Source organism: Haliotis asinina, chromosome 12 (assembly GCF_037392515.1).
Source record: "Haliotis asinina isolate JCU_RB_2024 chromosome 12, JCU_Hal_asi_v2, whole genome shotgun sequence".
Taxonomy (NCBI): Eukaryota; Metazoa; Mollusca; class Gastropoda; order Lepetellida; family Haliotidae; genus Haliotis; species Haliotis asinina.
The window spans coordinates 34,441,809-34,465,000 of NC_090291.1; the positions used below are offsets into that span (position 1 = coordinate 34,441,809).

Below are 23,192 nucleotides of genomic sequence, written 5' to 3' on the forward strand. Positions count from 1 at the left end.
TAAACCTATTCCCAGGTTTTACATTGGGAGTAAAACCTCTTACCGGGTATTGGTGCAAGTAGAAAGGATAATGACCATTAAAGGCAGTGATCAGAATTAGGTTTATAAGCAAGAGAAAAAACTTCTCCTCAGTTTTGGTAGAGAATGTAAACCTTCGGGGGTCGGGAAATCCCTCGGGGCTACGCCCCTCGGGATTTCCCTACCCCTCAGGTTTACATTCTCTACCAAAACTTCGGAGGCGTTTTTTCTCCTATACATAGGGCCCTAACTGAAGATTTACCGTAGTTTAAATTATGGTATTCCCTTTATTTATGGCAGTGTTTAACTCCATACTGAACACATGACACATGAGCAGAGTCGAGAGAGAGAGTTGTTGTGCTGTTCTTTGTTATCAAGGACGCACATTTTATTCAAATCGCATTGTGAAGTCAAGGGATTTGGGAGGATACATAAAAATCATTTTCTCATGCTTTTGATTATAGACACTCATAAACTAACTGGCCCGTATCTATGGAATAAAAATAGTTATGAGCATGGGTACATTTCAGTTGTAACTCTACAACACATATCGAGTTTAACCGCCGCAGTGTTTAGTAGGTTATTTATATACTACACGTCCGTGGTGTTCGAAATAGCGACAGATCACTTCCGGGTTTACACGCTGACTACAGCTAGGCGGTTAACCGTTGTCAATGTACATAAATACTCGCGTCATACCGTGTTGTCCCAGGTAGCCACATTTCTCCACGGAATAACTCTTACAAGACACGAGGTAAGGAGCTGAATCTGTATTTTTCTGTTTAATTAAACAGTCGGTTAATATTATATTCGCTCTCAAATATGAATAAATACTGAATCTTTCTATTCATGGCGTGAGATCAGGTGGATATTGAAGGGAGAGGTTGAGTAATGGATTTTTATTCTCATTAGGCATGACATGTACATTTGTGTTTCCCAAACTGATAAGTATAAATAGTAAATACACTAAACGAATTACAATACAGCCATTCACCTGGAGACGTCCAACGAGTAATTAAAAACTTGCTAACTGAAAGTGTTCTCACTTGTATATATAATTACTAGTATATTGTTTAAAGAGTATCAAAGAAAAGTGTTAAAATGTCGTATCTCCGAAAGCTTACTATTTCCTGAAGTGTGTTTAAATTATTCGTGCCAGTCAGTAGTGATGTATTTGGAAGTTTGAGAAAGAACTGATCTACAGTCACAGTATCGCCTTCTACAGCTAACAGGTGAAGGATGGGAAAGTGGAACCACAGCAGAAACCCCTGGAACTCTCCAGTAAGTACAGTCTCTCGCGGTGCTTGTTGTTACCCTGCTTGTATTATGATGATGAAACAAGGACTGGTCAGCAGGGAGTCCGTTTACTCATGTGTCCATGTTCAACTATAGTATATTAGTATCTCAGAGAGACTACATATTAAGCGTTATTACGGACAGGCACGCACACACGCACGAACGCGTGCACACACAAGGTCACTCACTTACGGGTCGCTATATAAAGTTATCCAGTAGTTATATGATAGTCACATATCATAAACAGCTCCACGTAAGTACATTGGGCGTGCCTTGTATGCTTCTCGGTATGCATTAAAGTCAAACGGAGGGTGCTTGTTATCTGGGACTACAATAGAATACTTTTATAACGAACACGGATATAACGAACAGACAGCTATAGCGAACTGTTTTAAAAGTCCCGAATAAACCACTATATGTTATCATATAAAAAAGTCGTGAATAACGAATTCTCTATAATGAACTTACCGGCGACAGCGAACTGATTTGCAATCCCCGCGAGTCCCAGGAAACACTAATTAACGGTGTGAATAACGAACTGAGCAAACTCAATCAGTGTTACTGCCAATTATCGGTGCTCACTTTGAAATCAGTGTTTGGCGAACCCAGGAGTCCCAGTACATGTATCTTATCTCAAATGCACATGGTAAATATATCCGCACCAAAGTGTTGACTATTGCAAATTCCAATGAGATAGTGTTCCTGACGAATTATACGTGGACGTTTGTAATATCAATACCTTAAACATTCTATCAAAAAACATGTTTTTGTGGTTCTGTTGTCCTATGGAATAGCTGTAGTTTTCGAAAATATTTCCTTGATTGCAGGCGAAGAGAAGCGTCTCTCAGTTGCTCCGACAAGAGAAGTTGTGCCGTTGCAGCAACACAACACACCTATCGAAGACGGACAACAATATTTTGGAAACGCGGACAAGGATGGACAAACTGAAGTCTTCCACTCCGTCAGTCAACGAAGATCTTATGAAACTTCAACTACTGTGCCACTCCGTCACCTTTGTGACGTCATAATTGTCTTCAAATGACCGTCCAATCATCATTCACGGCTTCACTGACAATGTATGACATGTATCTACGGGAAGCCTGTTCTATTCAACATGTGCTTTGATACGCTTATGATATGTATCATATCACTGTGTTTCTTCATATTTGCATGTAATACATTATCATATACATGTACAATATATGTAAAGTGTATCTGCAGTGTTCGGGATCCTTGACGATTTAGCAAAAGGGGTATTTTAGCAGAAGGGCGTAGGCACATACTAAACGATGCATGGTCCTGTTACCGGGGCGTACACCTGTCACCGGATGTAGACATGATCCTGTTACCGGGACGCAGACATGATCCTGTCACCGGATGTAGACATGGTCCTGTTACTGGGACGTAGACATGATCCTCTTACTGGCACACGTGTTTAACATGCATGATCTTGTTACAGGACACAATCATATTAGCAAAGCATGGTCCCTGTTAACGATGCATATCTCCGAGCGTCGATACCTAGTAAACGCTTTTTACTGCATTGTAAATGTATCAGCACAAAATATGTCACTTCCAAAAGCGCTTTCATCATGCATGTTGATGGGATGGACTATAGCGCTAGCTACAATACCCATATATGTGTACACAAGCAACTCACCTAGTCACCCCCTGAATTTTTGCAATGATGGGCTGCACGTACATAAAATTTCTCGTGGTAATCGCGATGAAAAAAGTTAGTTGTTCCAACCCATATGAACCCTTGAATTCATGTTATTTCATGGTGATAATTTCTAATTTGAAAAAAGAGATGTCATTTTCGTGTCGTACATGGTCAAGGTCATTACCAAGTGTAACCTCCATGAGACTTTATGGCAGCCGGCATGTTTTCCTTAACAACCTCCTCATTCTCCTCATTCTCTCAAACGGGCAGTCCACCTCATCCCTCGTGTAAAGCAGATTCCATTTGGACCAGGTTCTGTACAGGAGGATCCCTGTGTTGCATAGGACGTCCATGCAATCATGTCCGCCCAAAGGGGTTAAGACCGGGGCTCATTCAATCGTGAGATGTGTCAGGGGCATGTTTAACCGAGTTCTGTGTGTATACAAACAAACGAGCGCATCATTGTTAACTGTCTATCGAACACAAATTGTTGCTATGAAGTATATTGCAATATCGCGTTTTAATACCATTTTCACCACAAGAAGTGAATAAACAAAGTCCAAAATGATTTTGAGTCTCTCTGAAATGGTTTCATCGTAGCAGAGAAACAAAAGTAACGGGTATTGAGAACTGGAGGAGTAATGTTATAGGTGCATTAAGTCGCCAGCAGCGAGCGCAGCCAAGTGAGAGACAACGTTAACATTCGGCCAAGTTCGTTGAACACGAGGAGCACCGTGAACGCAGTAAAACAAGTTTGTTGGCAAGTGTGCGTGCGTGCGTGAACATGGTTTTACGTCGGTTTTGGCAATATTCCAGCAATATCACGGCGGGAGACACCAGAAATGGGCTTCAAACATGTACCCATGTGCGGAATCGAACCCGATTCCTCGGCATGAGGAGCGGAGAGGATATGACCATGATGCTAAAAGATAAGTCAACACAAAAAACTCCCCTGAACACCCGATCCCCTATTACGACAAGCATAGTCACCTTTTATGGTGTGCATGTGTTGCTGAAGGCCTATTCCGCTCCGGACCTTCGCGGGTCTTTAAATAAATAATCACACGGACACCGGCCATAATATATATTTGCCGAAAATACAAAATAAAAGGTGCTCACTTTCTTTCGCCAATGAGTTTATATTAGTTTCAGTAGGTTTCTTTTTTAGCCTTTGAAGCTAACGGTACAGCACCGTGACAAACAAATGAATAGGCCGATCACATGACTTGTCCTTGTCTGAAGTTATGAGTGTGTGCGTGCGTGCGTCCGTGCGTCCGTGCGTCCGTGCGAGCGAGCTTGTGCGTGACCATTTGCGTAAAATATGTACAGTACCGAAGCCATCTATAGTACATGTACAGCAACATCATGGCGCAGTCTGTGCATCAGAATGCACGCCAAATAGCCCATTCTCGGTCTCGTTTAAAGCGAGCGCACACGCACGCGCATGCACGCAAACACAACCAGTCACATTCGTTTTGCTGTCTATATTTCTGTTTAATGCGATTGTGACCGAACATGGAAGCGTTCGTGTTCCTAATCATATGTGTGTATGTTTTACGTTGATCACGATGTCGCTCAATAGTTTGCCTGATCCTGACTTGGGTATTTACAAGCAGCCGTCAAGTTGTAGCTTGAGTATTGCAGAGAGCAAACGGGAAATCCAGTCCCCACTAATTGATATCGGTGAGGCCTACGTACATGTACACATCTGTCTATACTTATACCATCAAATGCGCATGCGGATGGCACAGCAGAGGTCACAAACCAGTTACGAATTGGGATATCATCCGGGGACTCACGGGAGAAAAAGAATAACAAAAGCAACAACCAGTCCACGGAAATTGCTAAGGATCAATGCCCCTTTAAATCACTCCGATATGATAGTCTGTTAAGTGTTTGCATAATCAGACAATGTCTCTCTTTGATGTTCTTAATAGGGAAATACTAAATATCTGTATCCTCTTGAAACCCAATCAGTTTGCAAATATACTGCACAAAAGTATTTTAACATTGACACATTGTTAAATCTAAAGTACAGAATTGTTAGGTGGTATGCAGTGGTGGGCCAATCTTGAGACTTACCTCCCCTACAAAAGCACTTCCGTGTTTTGATTACGCATTTCGCTGGTGTAATAACAATACATTCCTGCTATATCTGACTTAAAAAGGTAGTGTATTCACATTTTTGTACACTTTTTATATAGTCATGGCGCATAACTGATTCGTTTGCCAGCCCTGTCAGTACAAAGGCAGGGAACGAAAGCGCTAATTGTCCTACAAACCCCTGGCTTTCTCCGTATTGGTTTCTTTACAATGAACTGACAATCTTGGTTTCAATTTGTTTAGTATAGGATAAAATACCTGCTTTTAGTTTGCCATTCCTGTGAATCGCAAGTTTCCATGTGGTTTATTTATGGGATTTCTGCCATGCCCCCGAACATCTTTTAACATTACCGTGCCTTCTTTAGGCGGTGGTACATCTGCTTTTCCTTCTTGTTAGTCCTCTGTTGATTGTTTGTTTAGGTTTTGTGAATAATTTTAGCATATATTGATTTATAAATATTATTTGGGATTGGGAAACGTGATGAACTCTTACCTTATTGAATACAGTAGATGTGATGAATGTGTGAAAAATATTTAAGAATATTTTACGTATGTTATTTCTGTTTAACAGAATTATCTTCAAACATTGTGGATATCGTCACTATTTAATTAGAATACCAGAACTTACTTGCAATTTTTTCCAATTTTATTTTATATAGGCGTAAGAAAAGAACCAAACTTCCTACATTCTTTTTTATGCTTTACATTAAGATAACAATATACACTTGTTATTATAATGTTAATCTGTTTAGAGTGTTATTGCACCATATACTCATAACAATGAAGGTTAGAGGTCAGACTCATTGAAACAGCATAGACAAAATATATGTTGTACATGTGTTCATCACATCTGTTGTAATAGATAAACATCCAGACCATTATTTCCGCATGAGTCAGCCAAACGAATGTAGAGTCTGCTTCTGATTGATAATTGACTATGGCCATGATAGTTGTATTAATTTCATTGAAATAATATCTGCAAAATAAACGTTTTACACATGTTCAATACATCTAGTGTAATAAATAGATATCTGAAACACAAGATGTCAATGGGATGGGCAGTTATCTGATGATAGTACTATATCAGATGATAATGTGCACTTTTTGCGTTACGTCACAATGCGCTGGCACCACTATGTGTTTCTAGTCTGCCCCCTCGTAATTGAACACTTTTGCATTACCTCACAATGTAATGTACTTGATGATGCATATCAATTGAAATCGCCGTGTACAGCCTTCCACAATAAACAACTCTGTTTCATCTCATGTCTTGTATGCAGTTACGTAAGTCAGCTCACATCACTGGTGGAAACATTCCATTTATGTCTCACAATTTGACTCACAGTTTTGCACTGTTTGCAGTGTGTACATTCTAAGAAAGAAGAGGTCTGTTTTACAAAACAAAAACTTCAAATGTGGATTTTCTGGGATAACAAGAGATGACCTAATATATAGTGAGAAGCACACTTCAAGTTTATATCTCTCATCCATACTTATATCAGGAAGTGAATATCCCTGTCCAGTAATCACTTCACCGATCAGGCCAATTACACACAGATAGTGTCTAAGTTTCAGTGAAACATCTCAACCTGTGCAGGAAACTGACCCCAGTTGACTTGCTGAATGATGAAGGAATGTTGACAGCCTAAAATGATGAAGAAATGTTGACAGGCTGAATGATGAAGAAATGTTGACTGGCTGAATGATGAAGAAATGTGGAAAAGGCTGAATGATGAAATGTGTTGAATGGTAAAGAAATGTTGACTTGTGGAATGATGAAGAAATGTTGACAGGCTGAATGTATATTGGTGGTGTTGTTTATGTTGTTGATCAGTTGTCATCGCTTGATTTAAAGTCACAATGTCACACATTTTTGACAATAATTGGCCTGTATTATATATACTGGGGGCATATGCCCTCAGTTTAGTTCCTTATTGATGCAATAAAAGAATTATTATCCTTTACTACTTCCCTGAATTGATAATTGAAACTTGGAGGCCAACAGCCTCCAAACAGACAATATTTGTTTGAGAGACATATTTTAGAAGTTGGAAGTAAATAGAATAAGTTTATATGGATGACAACTTCTTTAATACTGGAACATGACATTTCGATACAGGTTCTTGTATCGTTTTCAAAGCATAAATGATACAGGGAGAGAACAGGCGATATATATACATAAACTAATTAACAAGTGATGATAATGTCTAAGGGTTAACAATGGATACAAGGATAACATGGATGCCAGTAGTGCACAGAGCCTAGTATGAATACTATAAGGGTAACGCTATTTTTCAGGGCATTATCCTTCGTCGGGCAGTTAATGAAAGACCTCTGGCTTCTGCAAATGATAATGCCCTGAAATGAATAGAATTTTTGATGAAACAAGAATAAAAACAGTGGCATCGGTTTAGAAGAATTTACTGCCAACAACAAAACGACAGAGGTCACTGACACACATTTTACAAATATAGACACGTCATAGAACAACACAAATGACATCACTATTGAGAGTGATGACATTCGACCTTGACCTTTGCTCATATTACCAGTCGCCATTGTTTTCAGTGATTATCAGACTTCAAGACGATACTTTTGTTGCTGTATGTTGTCATTTATGGTACAATTGTTATGGTTGGCACAGGCAGGAAAGTGCATAATGGCACAGGCACATGTGACGAATGTGAGCCAGATATATGGTCAATAATGAACCCAAGTTTAAACGAGCCGTAGGTGACTGAACTTCAACAGCTGAGCTACGCATGACGTCATGTAACAACGGGCTTGTTAATGGCCCGTCGTCAAGCATTTTGCGGGCATTATGAAGTTACGGTGGCCCGCTCATTTCTGATAACATGTGGTCGTTTTAATGATAATGCTATCCATTTTAGCTATAAAAGTTAACAATGTGAAGATAACTAAGCCAGTGAGGTACACAGAGTGGGTTGTTTGTACAGTAGGCTAGAGTGGTTTGATGAGCTCATTGTAAGCCGTGGGGATGGGGTAACCTTGGTCTCTGTTAATCAGGGGTCGGTATCGTTTGATGTTGATTGCTTCAGTTATTTTCCTTTTGGTAAAGTCTGATTGGTTCTTTGAGACTATGGTGTAGTCAGTCCAGTTGATTTGGTGATTGGGATGGGCTGCTATGTGATCTGAAATCGCTGATTTCTGGTCCGATTTGATGGTTGATGTCTGATGTTCCTTGATTCTGGTGTAGACAGGCCTGGATGTTTTTCCTATGTATGAGTGCCCACAATTACAGTCAGTTTTGTAGATTACATCCTTGGTGTTGGGTTTTATGGCTTGTGGGTGCCTTCTTCCTTTGGCCTGTAGGAGGTTGTTGATGGTGACAGAGGTAGTAAAGGTGGTGTCTATTCCTGCTTGTTGCTTAAGAAGCCTGTTGATCTGGTTGGAGGGTTTGCCGATGTATGGGATGGAAATCTTTATTGGAGCCGATTCAGGTCGAGAGGGTTTGGAAGTAGGTGGTGATAAAGTTGCTGCAATTGTCCTGTTCACTAACTGTGGTGGGTAATCATTAAGGTTGACAAAAATATCTCTCTGGTGGTTGTCGTTATCATCACTTAGTCGTTAACATCACTTTTTAATTAGTTTATGAATATGTATTGCCTGTTCTCTCCCTGTATCATTTACACTTTGAAAATGATACAAGAACCTGTATCGAAACGTCGTGTTCCAGTATTGAAGAAGTTGTCATCCATATACACTTATTCTACAGACAATATTTGTCAAATATGGAATGTAAACATTGCTCTGTACATTGAAACGTTGTCGCATGCAGTGTTGTCGTCGTTTGCAGAACTGGTTTCATTCATAAAGAGCATTCCAAAGGACATAACTCAATGGGGCTTGGTTGAACTAATGTTCTGTTGCTAGAGGACACAAGAAACCCCCCAACACACATCCACCCACACACCCCACACACCCTAAAGTTAATGTACAAAGTAAGTAGCCAGCCCCCCTCCCCTTGTCATGAACAAAATCAGTGAAACCCTCCTCCAGATCATGTGTACAAAATTAATTACCCCTCCTACCTCCCCAGAACAAACTGGGTGATCTCCTCCCCACCCCAAATTAAAATCATCACCACCACCCTTAGCCATAAATCATGAATGGTGCATAAGTAATGGTTAGTCAGACATTGATTTTGAAATATATTGAGATGCACTTGACATATGCTTAAGTCTTTTGTTTGCATTTTTAGAAGTAGACAATTCATGACTCCATAACTATTGTCTAGCAAGTGAAAGGTGAACTGAATATTATCAATCCCAGTTTACATAATCTGGACTGAATCAGTATAGAATTGTGCCGATTTTTACGCAAAATATCAACAAAATCACGGCAGGGAACACCAAAAATGGGTTTCACACAATGAACTCATGTTGGGAATGAAACTTGGTTTTCTTTTTGTCGTGAGCTTATGTCTTCAGATATCCCCATGCAAAACTCTGCAATCAAAAAGTAAAAATTAGTCTTATTCTCACTCCCTCTATTTCTGACATTTCATGAAAGTAAACCAGACATTTTCAAACAACTCAACAATTAATGCATTAAATATAGGGGTGGTGGGGGTAGCCTGATGGTTAACTTGTTGATGTGTTCGCTAGTCATGCCAAAGGCCCAGGTTTGAATCCTCACATGAGAACAATGTGTGAAGCTCATTTCTGGTGTTCCTGCTGTGATATTGCTGGAATATTGCTATGAGCAGCTTAGAACCGAACTCACTCACTTATTAGATAAACTTTTTTTTCATGATTTTTAGCTGAGTGTGGCCATTTTGTATCATAAATAAATTAAATGTTCAATAAAAAAGATTGTGTATTGTGTAATATCATTTGTTTTGTTGCCAGTAACGCTGTCATAGTTCCAATATAGCAATACCAGTAGTAATCTCATCATGGTTGTATAACATTCTTGCTATTTAAAATATGAATACCAATATTCAATGATTATAACCCCAGTGGACTGCTTCACCTAAGATAGAGGGTCAAATATTTTGCAGTAAACAAACTTCTCTCGTATCATGCTTATGAATTTGGTAACAATGTGCACTAACTTTGCAGTAAGTGAATACCACACATACACAGCTTACTTGAAATAGAGCTGACTTAAATTAAAATAGCGGTTACTTGAAATAGTTCCAATTTGTCAGAGGACACAAAGTTATTTTTATGGCTTCATCATATTGATAGTGCCATCCATGATAAGATAATGTAATATATCAAATGCTGGGTGTACTGTGTCTTTCCACTTTGAACTGTTTGATAAGTGATTGATGGATACAAACTGAGAGGATAATGTATGGATAACACCATCCTTGATACGCTATACTGGTCATGTTTCAGTGTCAGATTGTATTTTTATTCTCTGTCTTTCAGTGTAATTGTATCATTCTCCCTTGACCATAACAAGGATGAAAATGACATCAATATATACTTCAAAGGTTTAGCCTTACTTTAAGCGTATATATGGTTACATTAAAAATGAACTTGGTGATAACAACTGCAAACTTTAAGCAGATGAATTGCACAAGGATTGTGCAAATTACTAAATACCATGGGCAAATATCGTTCATGTGAACAGCTGCATTTTGGTGAAGAATTTGCCAATTTTCACTGATTTTCATCCTTTACTGAACTCATGGCAATTTGCTTTACAATACACCAGTTCATGTGTAAACAGTACCTTTGAACAGAAAGGAATATTTTTCAGAATCTAGTTCAGAACAGTTGCCTGAAGTAAGTGACTACATTTTCACAAGTGAGTGTAAACTTTTGATGGGTAATAAAGTATGTAAGGAATCTGTAATCCATGAATTGTGTTGTCTTTATTTTCCACCTTGACAGATCAGAGGCTATCCCAAATAATTCCATATGAAAAAATATATGTTAAAAATATATTATGAAAAAAATATTAAACAAGCTAAACATGTTTTAATTTTCTTCTTGCTGAACTTGATAAACCTACCTAAATGGAACAAAGATAAGTAATGTTCAGTTTATTTCATCTCCCTACAAATGTGAAAAAAACTTAATGCCCAGTAAAATTAACATGAACAGGAAAAGTAGTATTTTTTAAATGTTTTGTCATTTTTGTTTTACCAAGCCAAACATATTTCTAACACTTTTGAAAGGTCAAATTGTCATACCCTATTTCTACTTCAATTTCTTCCTCTCTCAGTCTCACTCACTCATTCGCCCTCCCACCCACTCAGTCACTTTCACTGACACTCTCACCCACTCACTCAGTCACTCAACAATCCACCCACCCACTCACTCACCCACCCACCCACCCACCCACTCACTCACTCACTCACTCACTGTCCTTTATATGAACTTGGCCCTTCATTTACAGCCACCAAGGAACCTTACACAATGAGGAATATATGCCTGGATGTGAAGCTCTGTGCTAGCACGTCAGAGATGTTTCCTGGTATTCAGAATTGTTGTCCTGGCTTTACAGTGTAATACTCTGCATTATCATGTATTGATTTGGTGCTACGTGTGTTGTTCTGGAGAATAACTTATTCACAATCTGGTCATGGTGTGGCTGCTCCGAGTGAATAATACATGCCTGCAGAACAGATATGAAGTACAAACATGAAGAACAAAAATTGATTTGTGTGAATGATCTTCAGTAATTATATCCCTGTTCAATGATTAGTCACTGATTTGGCTTCAGGTTCAGGGTTGTTGAAGTCTGATCTGCAGCTTTAATGAACTGGATTTAAGTTGGCCCTCTGTTTTAATGTTGAAATATTTAACGAGAAAATCTTTTGCCTTCTTGTAAAGTTATGGTAACCCAGTAATTTTTGGTAATGTTTGTTAAAGAACCACTTTCAGCCACCACTTTGGACAATGTTGGAACCTAGTAGTGTCCTCTGTAAGGACCTTTTTTCTTAGTTTTATGGAGTCTGCCAAACCTAAACAATATAAAAAGTGGAAAATTATTTTTTAAAAAATATTTTCCTTTTCCCAACCAGTTTTTTTTCTGGAGAAAATGTTTAAACCCAAACTTGTGAAACAGACAATGGAAGGCCTTAGTTTTCAAACACACCCATAATTTAGCTCAAAGTCACGTAAAATAGTACATCTTCCTGAAAGCATTCTAGTTGTCTTACTGGAACAGTCCAATGAACTTGTCGAATTGATTACCAAAATTCAGTAATGAATCATGCACATTAACTGTCAAGACTAATGCTTTGAAAATATATAATTTAATCAAGGAAGGAAAAGGATCTTTGGTGTGCCTTTTAGATTTGAAGTGTTAGGTTGTTCATGAACATAAGTTCAGATGATGTTTTTCTTCTGCAGTGATACAATATGGCTGAGCAACCTGAGGCCGCTGTCCAAGGTCTCACCTGCGGGATCTGTCTGGACAAGGTGAAGCAGTCGAAACAGCTGCCCTGCTTCCACACCTTCTGTAGGGACTGTCTTGAAAAGCACATTAAGCACTCAAACAACACTGTCACAGACCAGGGGAAAGAGGTCATACACTGCCCCCAGTGCCGACGCTCAGTTCCTGTTCCAGACAATGGTGTCAATGGTTTCCCCAGCAGCTACTTTGTGATGGCAAACTGTGCAATGTCAGAGATTGAATCTGGCGATATGACCTGTGGAGTGTGTGGGACTGTGGACTCGGCTGTCGGGTTCTGTATTGAGTGTCGGAAAAACCTGTGCATGTCATGCAAGGAGCTGCACAAGAGTGATGAGAAGACGCAGAACCACCATATCCTGGTCATGGGAGATGGAAGGAAAACTGTTGAAACCATGGAGATGTGTGAAAAACATCCTAGTCAGGAACTTAAGTTCTACTGCACCAAATGCAAGGTGCCTGTCTGCACAGATTGCCGTCAGACCGCACACTATGGTCATACAGCTATTGACATAGCGGAAGCTGCAGAGTTAGACAGGGAGAAGCTGACTGACATGGTGAAGGAGCTGAAGGTGCTGGTGATAAAGTTCCAGGCTGCCAGAGAGAAGGCTGCCGAGGCACGTGACAGGATGAAAGTGAACGGGGAAGTGGTGATCGGTGCAGTCGAGACGCGAAGGGAAGAGGTAAAGAGGATGGTGGAGCAGATGTGTGAAGATGGGATCAAGTTTGTCCAGGAGAAGATGGATGCAGAGAAAAAGTCCATTCAGGCAGAGTATGAAGACATCAAAGAAGACCATGAGCTCCTCCTGAGATCCATTCAGGAGTCAGAAGAGGTTCTCCGACTCAGTGCTGCAGTACAGATTGTCCGTGTTGCTAAAGACATCAGCGATGTCCTTGAGAGATATGCAAAACTTCAGGCTAAAGAGTTGGATGAGAAACAGACCATTTTTGCAACAGGAATATATGGGACTCAGATTCTCAGCAATTTTTGTGGTATGTTTGGCTTTGAACCCCTGAAGCTTAGACAAGCCTTCCATTTTGAAACAGACCACTTTGTAGAGTTCAGCCTTATTCCTGTGTCTGCAACACAAGCATGGGTGTCCTATTACACCTCTGAAGGAAGTGCACTTGTGAAATATGATTTCTCTGGGGAGATAAAGGAAGATATTGCCCTCCAGCCTGATGGAAACACTCGAGTTGTTAAGTTAGGGCGAGAGTTTCTGATGACATCAAAGAAGGAGAGAAAACTGTACGTCTACAAAGGTAAAGCAGAACCTCTGCAGGAGTTTGCAGATGTTGGTCTCCCACCCAGGGGGATGGCCCTAACACAAGAAAACCAGATAGTGCTCTGTACATCAGAATCCAATGGAGACTCTGACAATGCCCTTCTGGTGTTCTCAGAGAGGGGTGATCTGCTGCAGAAGGTTGTTGAGGAGGATGGCAAGAAGATCTTCATGGCCCCAAGGTACATTGCAGTCAACATCAATGGTGACATCTGTGTGTCTGACAAGGGAGCGAGCTGTGTCGTTATTATGAATAAGAACTTCCAGGTCAAGGCTCGCTACATCCCACCAGACAGTCTTAAGCTTCGTAGCTCATTCTGCCCTCGAGGCATCTGCTGTGACAGGTTTGGTCGCATCATTGTTGCCGATGGCTGTAACAACAAGCTACATCTTCTGTCTTCTCAAGGTGACTTCCTCCGCTTCCTCCTGGGGGAGTCTGATGGCATTAAGTGGCCACGCCTGGTTGCCACTGGACCTGGAGACAAACTATGGGTGGTCTGTCGAGGAAATGTGCAAGTTTTCGACTACCTTGACAATTAAACCTTGCGGACAGGTGAAGTCAGTTGAAGGAATGTACTTTACCACAACTGTTTAATGTTAACTGTACAATGCTTCAATCAGCAGCATGTCTTCTGTTCATAGAGAAAGAATTAATGTGAAATGTTAAAGTTCAATGTGGTACTGTTCCTTTGATATTAAGTATGGAAGGGGAACTCTTATCGTATTGAAAACAGAAAACTACCAGAAAATACTGTGAAAAACTAATTATGCTTCAGACAGTTGAAAACAAAGATTGTTTCAAGAAATGTTGTCAGGTGTTTTCAAAAGAGAAAATATTGAAGCTCAAAAGTTTAAACTCTTTGGTTTTGAAGGTATATTCAGCTGAATATGTAACTTGTTTCTATATGAAATCCCAGGCCTATTCTAGAATATATAATGGATGGTTCTCAAGTACCAAAGTCAGAGGAGACAAAGAAATACACATTCTGAACTCAGTTTCAACATAGAATGTGTGAGTAACTAAGGTGTGAGTGAACGAATAAGTGAGTATGGATGAGTATTGGAGTGAGTGAGTTAATGTCTGAGTGAGTGTGACATAAACTATTGAAGACATGAGTGAACAGCTTCAGTTGGCATATTCTGCAACTATTTGATCACATTTTGTAATCAAATCATAAAATGTTACATAGCCACAGTATGCATCGTTAGTGTTACATGTATTGATGGCTGCTGACTTTTTGTGGCTCTCTTCTGACAGAGGATCTGTGAGATGTTTGTAACATGTATGTATGACTTATTCTGATTGATCCATTGATATGAACAGGTTCTCAAAGTTATCTATCTCATATGGCCATTAAACATATAAAATTAAGACACTTGTATTATTACAAAAAATGGTAATGTCAAAAACATGAAGAATACAATCATGTTTTCATGATTTTTGACAATGTGTGTCTAATTCATTAAATCATAAATTAACATCTGGGATATATTATTGAAGAAACCATATGTATCAGTTCTGTTTGAAATGTATTAATTTGATAACATATATAAGGTTACTTTTGAAAAATGTGTGATGCGTATACAAGATACAGGCTGTTAGATATACAGACTACAGAATATGTTGTGGTGAATATTATGAATGACATTATTTTGCCATGATTCTTGTCAAGCAAATGGATGATAATCTTTTTGCTGATATTTAAGCATTAGTGATGCTGTGAATATGTTTCTTGAGAAGACATAGCAAGGTATAGAGAGGTGTGAGGCTGCCTATGAGATTAAGGAGAGCTTCACACGGCATACTGAAATTTAACAACGCATGCTGTGACAATTTTGTGTCATTTGAACAAATGACTCTATTGGTGCGGTCATGTGACAGTTTTGTTGTCTCTGAAGAACTCGAGTTTCACAACAAGGAAAATTTGATGAAAAGTTGGTGAGAACAGAGACCAATCCTGTTTCTTGACAACGGTTTGACGAAACTGAAATTGGTGATGGTGGCAAGTTGTTGGAATGCTCACACTTTCAAACTTGAGTTTGACAACATGATTTTGACGTGTTGTCAATCTTTAGTTTGGCATGTGAAGGCTGCTTAAGGGTTTTACTTTGAGGCTTTAGTTGTTAGGAACTGTGGTGATGTTCTTGCTACGCAATCAGTGTTTGCCACAGCAATACTCATGTTCACATACATCATCCATACTTTATGATCTCGTTAATCCCACATAGTTCATCACATGTGATATTTATTAGTCACTGTGTAGTCCTGGTTTTACATCCAGGCAGCCTAAGCTCCCTGGTGTTATGTTATACCTGCCTTCAAGGGAATCAGTGTCTTCAACATTCCTGTCGATATTGTGTGTATCTGTACCCCATGTATCCATGTGTATCTGTTGGAATTGGTCTTCAGCAACCCATGCTTATATCTTGTGAAGATCTGGATCAGAATTAGTCTTCAGCAACCCATGCTTTTCCCTTGTGAAGATCTGGGTCAGAATTAGTCTTCAGCAACCTATGCTTGTCCCTTGTGAAGATCTGGATCAGAATTAGTCTTCAGCAACCTATGCTTGTCCCTTGTGAAGATCTGGGTCAGAATTAGTCTTCAGCAACCCATGCTTGTCCCCTGTGAAGATCTGGATCAGAATTGGTCTTCAGCAATCCATGCTTGTCCCCTGTGAAGATCTGGATCAGAATTGGTCTTCAGCAACCCATGCTTGTCCCCTGTGAAGATCTGTATCAGAATTGGACTTCAGCAACCCATGCTTGCCCCCTGTGAAGATCTGGATCAGAATTGGTCTTCAGCAACCCATGCTTGTCCCCTGTGAAGATCTGGATCAGAATTGGTCTTCAGCAACCCATGCTTATCCCCTGTGAAGATCTGGATCAGAATTGGTCTTCAGCAACCCATGCTTGTCCCCTGTGAAGATCTGGATCAGAATTGGTCTTCAGCAACCCATGCTTGTCCCCTGTGAAGATCTGGATCAGAAGTGGTCTTCAGCAACCCATGCTTGTTATAAGGGGCGACTAATGGGATAGGAGTGGAGGCTTTCTGACTTGGTGGACACATGTCATAGTATCCCAATGATGTAGACTGAAGCTCATGGTAATGATCACTGGATTGTGTGGTCCAGACCAAAATATTTACAGACTGCCGCTATATGGCTGGAATATTGCTTAGAGCAGCGTTAAACAAGAATCCTTCCCCAACTACTCCTGTGTAATGCCAGACATATATAGAAGTACTCAAATAGCTTCAGTAATGTGATACAGAACAGCAAAAGAAACACAACTCTAACATTTTGTCAGGTTTTAAATAGGAGACATAAACATGAACACTAACTGTTATGAGATGTAATTTTTTAAAAATTTGCGTTTCTTTTGCTTTTCAGTATATGTTGTGAACTATTATTGTTGGAAGTTTTACTGTGGCTTTTTTTCCTGATTTTATTTTATGTTATTTTCATTAGCAGTAAGAGTATATGTTTGTCAAATACAAATAAGGTAACTTGTGTGTTGCCATGGTGATGGATGTAAACATGATTGTGTCAAGTTTTACATTGGACTCACCATGCTCAATATATATTCTGAATATAGTTGAATTGAATGGAATTATTTTGGTAAAACACAAACAAACCTGGAGCAGATGACTGAATTAATATATGATGCAAAAATTATGCTCAATATATTTTAATGGAAGTAAATCTATTATTTTATATTTTTGAATGTAGTATTTAAAACGATCATATTACCAAAAGGCTTCATCTGATCATAATCTCAATGACTGAAACAAGTATTTTTATATCATTTATTTGCTCTAGTCAGTGTTCCATATGCTTGCTTTTCTATTGTTTCTTATCGAGGACAGAACAATTTTATTTCTTGTTTTACAGATTTTTGTCCTCATAAAACCTAAAGGCAAGAGGGGAAAAAATCTAAAAATCACCTGTCAAAGTACTTTTCCGTTTAAGTACAAACAATATTTTACTTTGGCAATTTCTCAAGTGGACATTGGGCAAAACAAAATCTAAGAGAAAATAGTTTCTTGTTGTAGGTTTACATTTTTGGCCCATGAAAACATTAAGATTCTGTTTTTTGAGCTGTGAAAAAGATGTTTTTCTTATTCTTGAAATACAACTGGGAGATCTGTAAAACAAGAAAAAAAAATTGGTCTTGCCTCAAAAACATTCAAATAACGGAATGGGCACCCATTATTATAGACTTACAAATGGTATGTTCCTCATGGATTAGAATCAAAATGTAACAGTGCTTGTTTTGATATGGTGCACAGGCTTACCTTGCTATTGTTTTTTGAAAGATTGTGTTACGTCACCGGTAATGTTATGTTGTCAATGCTATTATGATTAATGTAGTATGGCATTAATATATTCAGTATGTCACAAAAGACACTTTCATCAATAGCCATTTTCTTTCGTATGGTTCTAAAACTCTATGTAGGTTATTAGGTGAAAATATACAAGAGCTGCAATAGATATACTGCACACAGATCAACACACTAATGATTTAACAAGCTAACAGTAACAACCGAGTTGATGAAAGTGTTTGACATTATGAAAAATATTTTCAAAAAAGTGCTTGAAGAGAATATATGATAACCATAGCAACCCATGATTTACTTCCTCAATAATCTCTTAATGTTTATTGCTCAATTACAAGCATGAATTCAGTCACGGTCATACTGCTTGTCCTCCATTGCTAGTCAGAATACCGTCACGTTGAAACAATACAGTATTAGGTAAAACATTAGTCCTCAAATTTCTTGGATTCATTTTTCTACAGTTTACATAACTAGTCAGTATGTGCAAGTTCATATTTATGAGTTTACTCGGGATAATTTTTTTCATGCATGTATGTTTGAAATGATTGTGGTATATGGATGATTTATCTTTGCAGGTAGTGTTATATTCGTTGAGGATATTAAAAACATGTTGCATAAGATGTATTTCTTATGATAACAGAGAATGTTTAATTGAAAACGTACCATCCTCATTGACTGAAGTGCACCACTGCTGTAACAGGTTAGTCATGGGTGGAGACTCACTTAAGCTCCATACAGGGTATTCCTCTACACAGAGCAAGGGAATGTGTCAGACAGTGTAATGAGCTCAGTTTAATCGTTAGTTAACCAGATGATACTGCTTTTCTCTGTGTTTTTTTTTGTAATAATCAAAATTTCTGAATCAAGAAATGAATATGAATCATTTAAGAAGGCTGACCTCTAATTAGATCAAGCATCCAATATTTAGACTACGCAGTCAGAGTTCACTTATATTAATGACGTCAGAGCATCCTGCACAGATCTGATTTTTACAATGTTTGTTTTTTGCATAAAGTATATGCAGACTATGTAATGCCATGATTCTTGTCAAAATGCCACAAACAGTTTTGAGGAGTCTAAATTTAGTAAGCTGTGTTTTGGGTCTCTCTTTAGATCAATAATCTCATTCAAAACTGATCGCTTTTGCCCCATACCAGTATGACTCAAACAGAAATGATTAAATACTTTTAAAGTTTGTAATGTTATCTTGCACATTTCTTGTAAAATGGGCTTGTGTTGGTCACTTTTACATCATAGATTAAGATTTGTGTTGTATTCCACCTGGCTTGTGGGTTTGCAGGGTAGCCTAGTGGTAAAGTGTACGCTTGACATGCCAGAGGCACAGGTTCGATTCCCCACATAGGTACAATGGGTGAAGCTCATTTCTTGTCTCCCCACTGTGATATTGCTAGAGTATTGCTGAAAGTTGAGTAAAACCAAACTCACTCACTCACTCACTCACTCTACCTGGATTGTGGGTGCAGGTAGCCTTATGGTTGAAGTGTTTGCTTGTCACACCAACATCTTGGGTTTGATTTCCCACATGGGCACAATGTGTGACGCCCATTTCTGGTGATATTGCTGGAATATTTCTGAAAAGGAGTAAATCAGTACTCATTCACTCTAGTCCTGGCCACCTTTTATTAAACTGTGGTGTTTAGAAGGTATGACCAATTGTCACATGTCACATACAATGGTCAGTGTTGTGTGTGAGGCATGTAGTCTCTTCTAGTCTTAGTAATGACAAAGATCCATCAAGTCATCTGTCAGTCAGGAGAACATGATTGAAGCAATATACTGTAAGGCCAGACCAATTTTATTTCTTGTTTTATGGATGTTTCGGTCATATTTTTTTAAGAATAAGAAAAGAAAAGCAAATTAATTTTTCCCATTAAAAAAATATAATCCTAATGTTTTCAGATGCCAATACACTTGCCCCATATACACTTCATAAGTTGGCAGAAGAAAAATACTTTTAGTATTTAGAAGGGATATTACTTTGTTTTTAAATTTTGTTTTTATATTATGTTATGGCAGGGTCACTGTTTCAATAGCATTGTTATTGCAGAGTCACTGTTTCAATAGCATTGTAATTGCAATGTTACTGTTTCCATAGCATTGTTATGGCAGGGTCACTTTTTCAATAGCATTATTATGGCAGAGTCACTGTTTCAATAGCATTGTTATTGCAGAGTCACTGTTTCAATAGCATTGGCATTGCAGTATTACTTTTAGATATCATTGGTATTGCAGCATCAGGGGTGCAGCACCTACTGGATTAGTCTACAGTATGTTTTCATTAGTGGTCAAAATGCAAAGAAAGTGTTTAAGTATAAAAGTTATGATCATCTCAGTGCTGTGATCTCTTCCTAGCCATGTAATGTTTGTGTGCATTGACATGTCTGTTAAACCTTTTCTTTTTCAGTGTTACTGTTCTTAATTGAGCACTCTGTCCACAAGACAGGTTCTAACATTGCATGTACATGAACACACAATACTATTTGGAAATTGGTCAAATGTAGCATAATGTTATATTTAGGATGACACTTTGTAAGTAAAGTGCAGATTCTACTACTTTTGCTGGGTTCAGTCCATACCTACAGATCTTGCACTACACTACACTTCATGCACAATTGTTGTGTCAGTCCATTGCCCAAATCAGAGTTTAAAGGTCTTAAGGAATAATTCTCGCAAACATTTAAAACATTGTCATATAGTTTTGTTTACAATTCAAATGGTATTTTTTGTACAATTTGCCTTATAATTTAGAAAAAAATCATGTTTCTATGCTTATTGCTGCTCATTATGTATATCAGAATCAAATGTTACTATTTTGCACAGAAGAAAAGGAAATAACTTTGATATTCTATTAATCAGTATATGTACAAATTTGCTGTCTCAACCATGTTGCCTATGGAGTTAAACAATCTCATGTCAGTCGTCCAAGCTTTTGTCACCTGGCACTGAATGTGAGTCTGTCATGTCATCAGTGATTTTTTACTTTATTCTATTTACTTTCTCCTTTGATGCAAGCTTTTTTGTTTTGAATATTAACCTTTGTTTTTTTCTGGCTCTGTTTGAGGCTGGATCATTGGCTTTGCTCATGTTATCAAATACTCTTAATTTACATGTTTATTGTGGGAATGGTTTTGTTGATGTTTGCTGCTTATAGCTGTGTTTTATAGAGATTTTCCCCATTTACACACTCCCGCCCTCTGAGGTGTCAGGGTAAATTCAACAGATGGTTGTATCTTTATACATGTGATATGAGATTCCATCAAACATGATCAAGTTATATTGTTATATTAATTTTTTATGTATCTGTCTCTGTGTCTTTGTCTTGAAAAGTTGTAATAACAATGCAGTGCCGACAAAGATGATGCCGTAATTGAAACAATGGTTGTTCTAAGCCACCCAGGTATGTTGACCATATGTGTATGACTGTAGCAAAATTAGGCTTAAACAGTATGCATGATATCAAACATTTTGCACTTTATATAAGAACTGGTATGTGTCTAATACTACATATAATTTTTCTTTGAACAAATGAAAATATGTCTAGCTGATGCAATTATATTATTGGTTATTGTATCATAAACAGTTTTCAGGTCTTCTCATGATATTCTTGTAATCACTTCCAAGGCGATCACTGTTGGACGGGACTTAACTCTGGTATACTTGATTTTTTCAAGCTTCTCTTCACTTCCTTCTGGTTTTTTAGTCATCAAGTTTCATAGTGATCACTACAGTATATGGGTTTTTGGTGATTTTAAATTAATATTTATTTCAAAAAGTGGTTTAGGCAAAACAATTCTTTCTTAGACATGAAACAAGAAGTCTTTATCTGTTAGTCATTTCAAATATACAAAGGTAAATATGTGTTTACTCATGTACAATGTATTTAGTCACATTTGAAAAGGTTTGTAATATTTTTTAACATTATTCTTATCTTATTCAGATGTCAGGTAACAAACAATAAAAATGCATGATCCAAACATATATCTGTGGTATCCAACATATATCCATAGCAATACGTATTGTGTTGTGTTATTAGTAGGGTCTGTGGAGTAGCTTTGTGGTTAGAGCATTTGCTTGTCATGTCAAAGACCCAGCTTTGATTCCTAACATGGGTACAATGTGTCCAAGCCCATGTGTCCCCTGCTGTGATATTGCTAAAAGTGGCTTAAAACCAAACTCCCTCACTCATCCACTATGGTATGAGTATGATCTTTATTAACATGTTATACAGATTATACGCCTTAGGAAGCATACAGTGTCACAGTTGTCATGGTATCCTAGCTAAGTAGTTATGAACGTTGTATCTTAAGTAATTTGTATATGACAACTGTAAATCATGAAATTTATGCGTCACGAATTTAATGCGGTGGAGAGGGTCTAGTGTAAAATGTGTCACAAAATTAATGTGAACTCAGGAATCTGTATTGGTGATAACACATGACACCCTTAATATTTGGTGGTGTTTTTTTCCTGTTCATGCTTGTTATTTACCAAATGGCCTGAACTGAGCTTGTTGAGCAATAAATGAAAATGAGCTGACAATATGTTTTCATTACGCTGCCATGTTTGATCACATGATTGCTTGCAACGACTTTTGACAACATAATAAACATTGCAGAATGTGTGGTCTGCTGATGTGCTTAAGTGACTTTAAACATTGACCAGTGATTGTAACCAGTGATAATTACATGTGATTTGAGATACCTGTAATGAGGAAGTGATCTGTATTGATGTAATGTGTAGTGTCAACACTTACATAATTTGCTGATGAATAAGTTCAGTGGATATCAATTGGTGTAATTGAAAGTACTGCTCATGGTCAGACTGAAATGCACCATTATTATAATGTGAGAAGAGTACAGACACATTTTTCGTATTAATAAAATGCTCGCATTAATTTCAGGATTTACAGTATGTGTCAACACATACAGATAAGTTCTCAGACTGCAACCATGGTAACATTTGAAGATTTTGTTGCTACTAGTAACAGCAGTAGTTCTTCATGTCATTAGAATTCTGGACTTGTTCTAAGCTCCTCTCAGATAAAAGTTTCTCACAACTCTTGTCAGTCATATATTTA

General features: G+C 38.2%; 1 protein-coding gene and 1 long non-coding RNA gene across 2 annotated transcripts; both read left to right on the plus strand.

Annotated features, from left to right (window-relative positions):
* The first annotated feature begins 663 nt into the window (after window positions 1-663).
* On the plus strand, window positions 664-3,545 carry LOC137258213 (uncharacterized). The gene is made up of 3 exons (XR_010954617.1): window positions 664-772; window positions 1,244-1,299; window positions 2,142-3,545. It is a non-coding gene; the product is annotated as an uncharacterized lncRNA (long non-coding RNA).
* Window positions 3,546-5,086: 1,541 nt separating this feature from the next.
* Window positions 5,087-14,826, plus strand: LOC137257970 (E3 ubiquitin-protein ligase TRIM71-like). The gene is made up of 2 exons (XM_067795495.1): window positions 5,087-5,145; window positions 12,415-14,826. Exon 2 carries the CDS (start codon window positions 12,424-12,426, stop codon window positions 14,296-14,298), a length of 1,875 nt encoding a protein of 624 aa, XP_067651596.1. The 5' UTR covers window positions 5,087-5,145; window positions 12,415-12,423; the 3' UTR covers window positions 14,299-14,826.
* The last annotated feature ends 8,366 nt before the right edge of the window (window positions 14,827-23,192 follow it).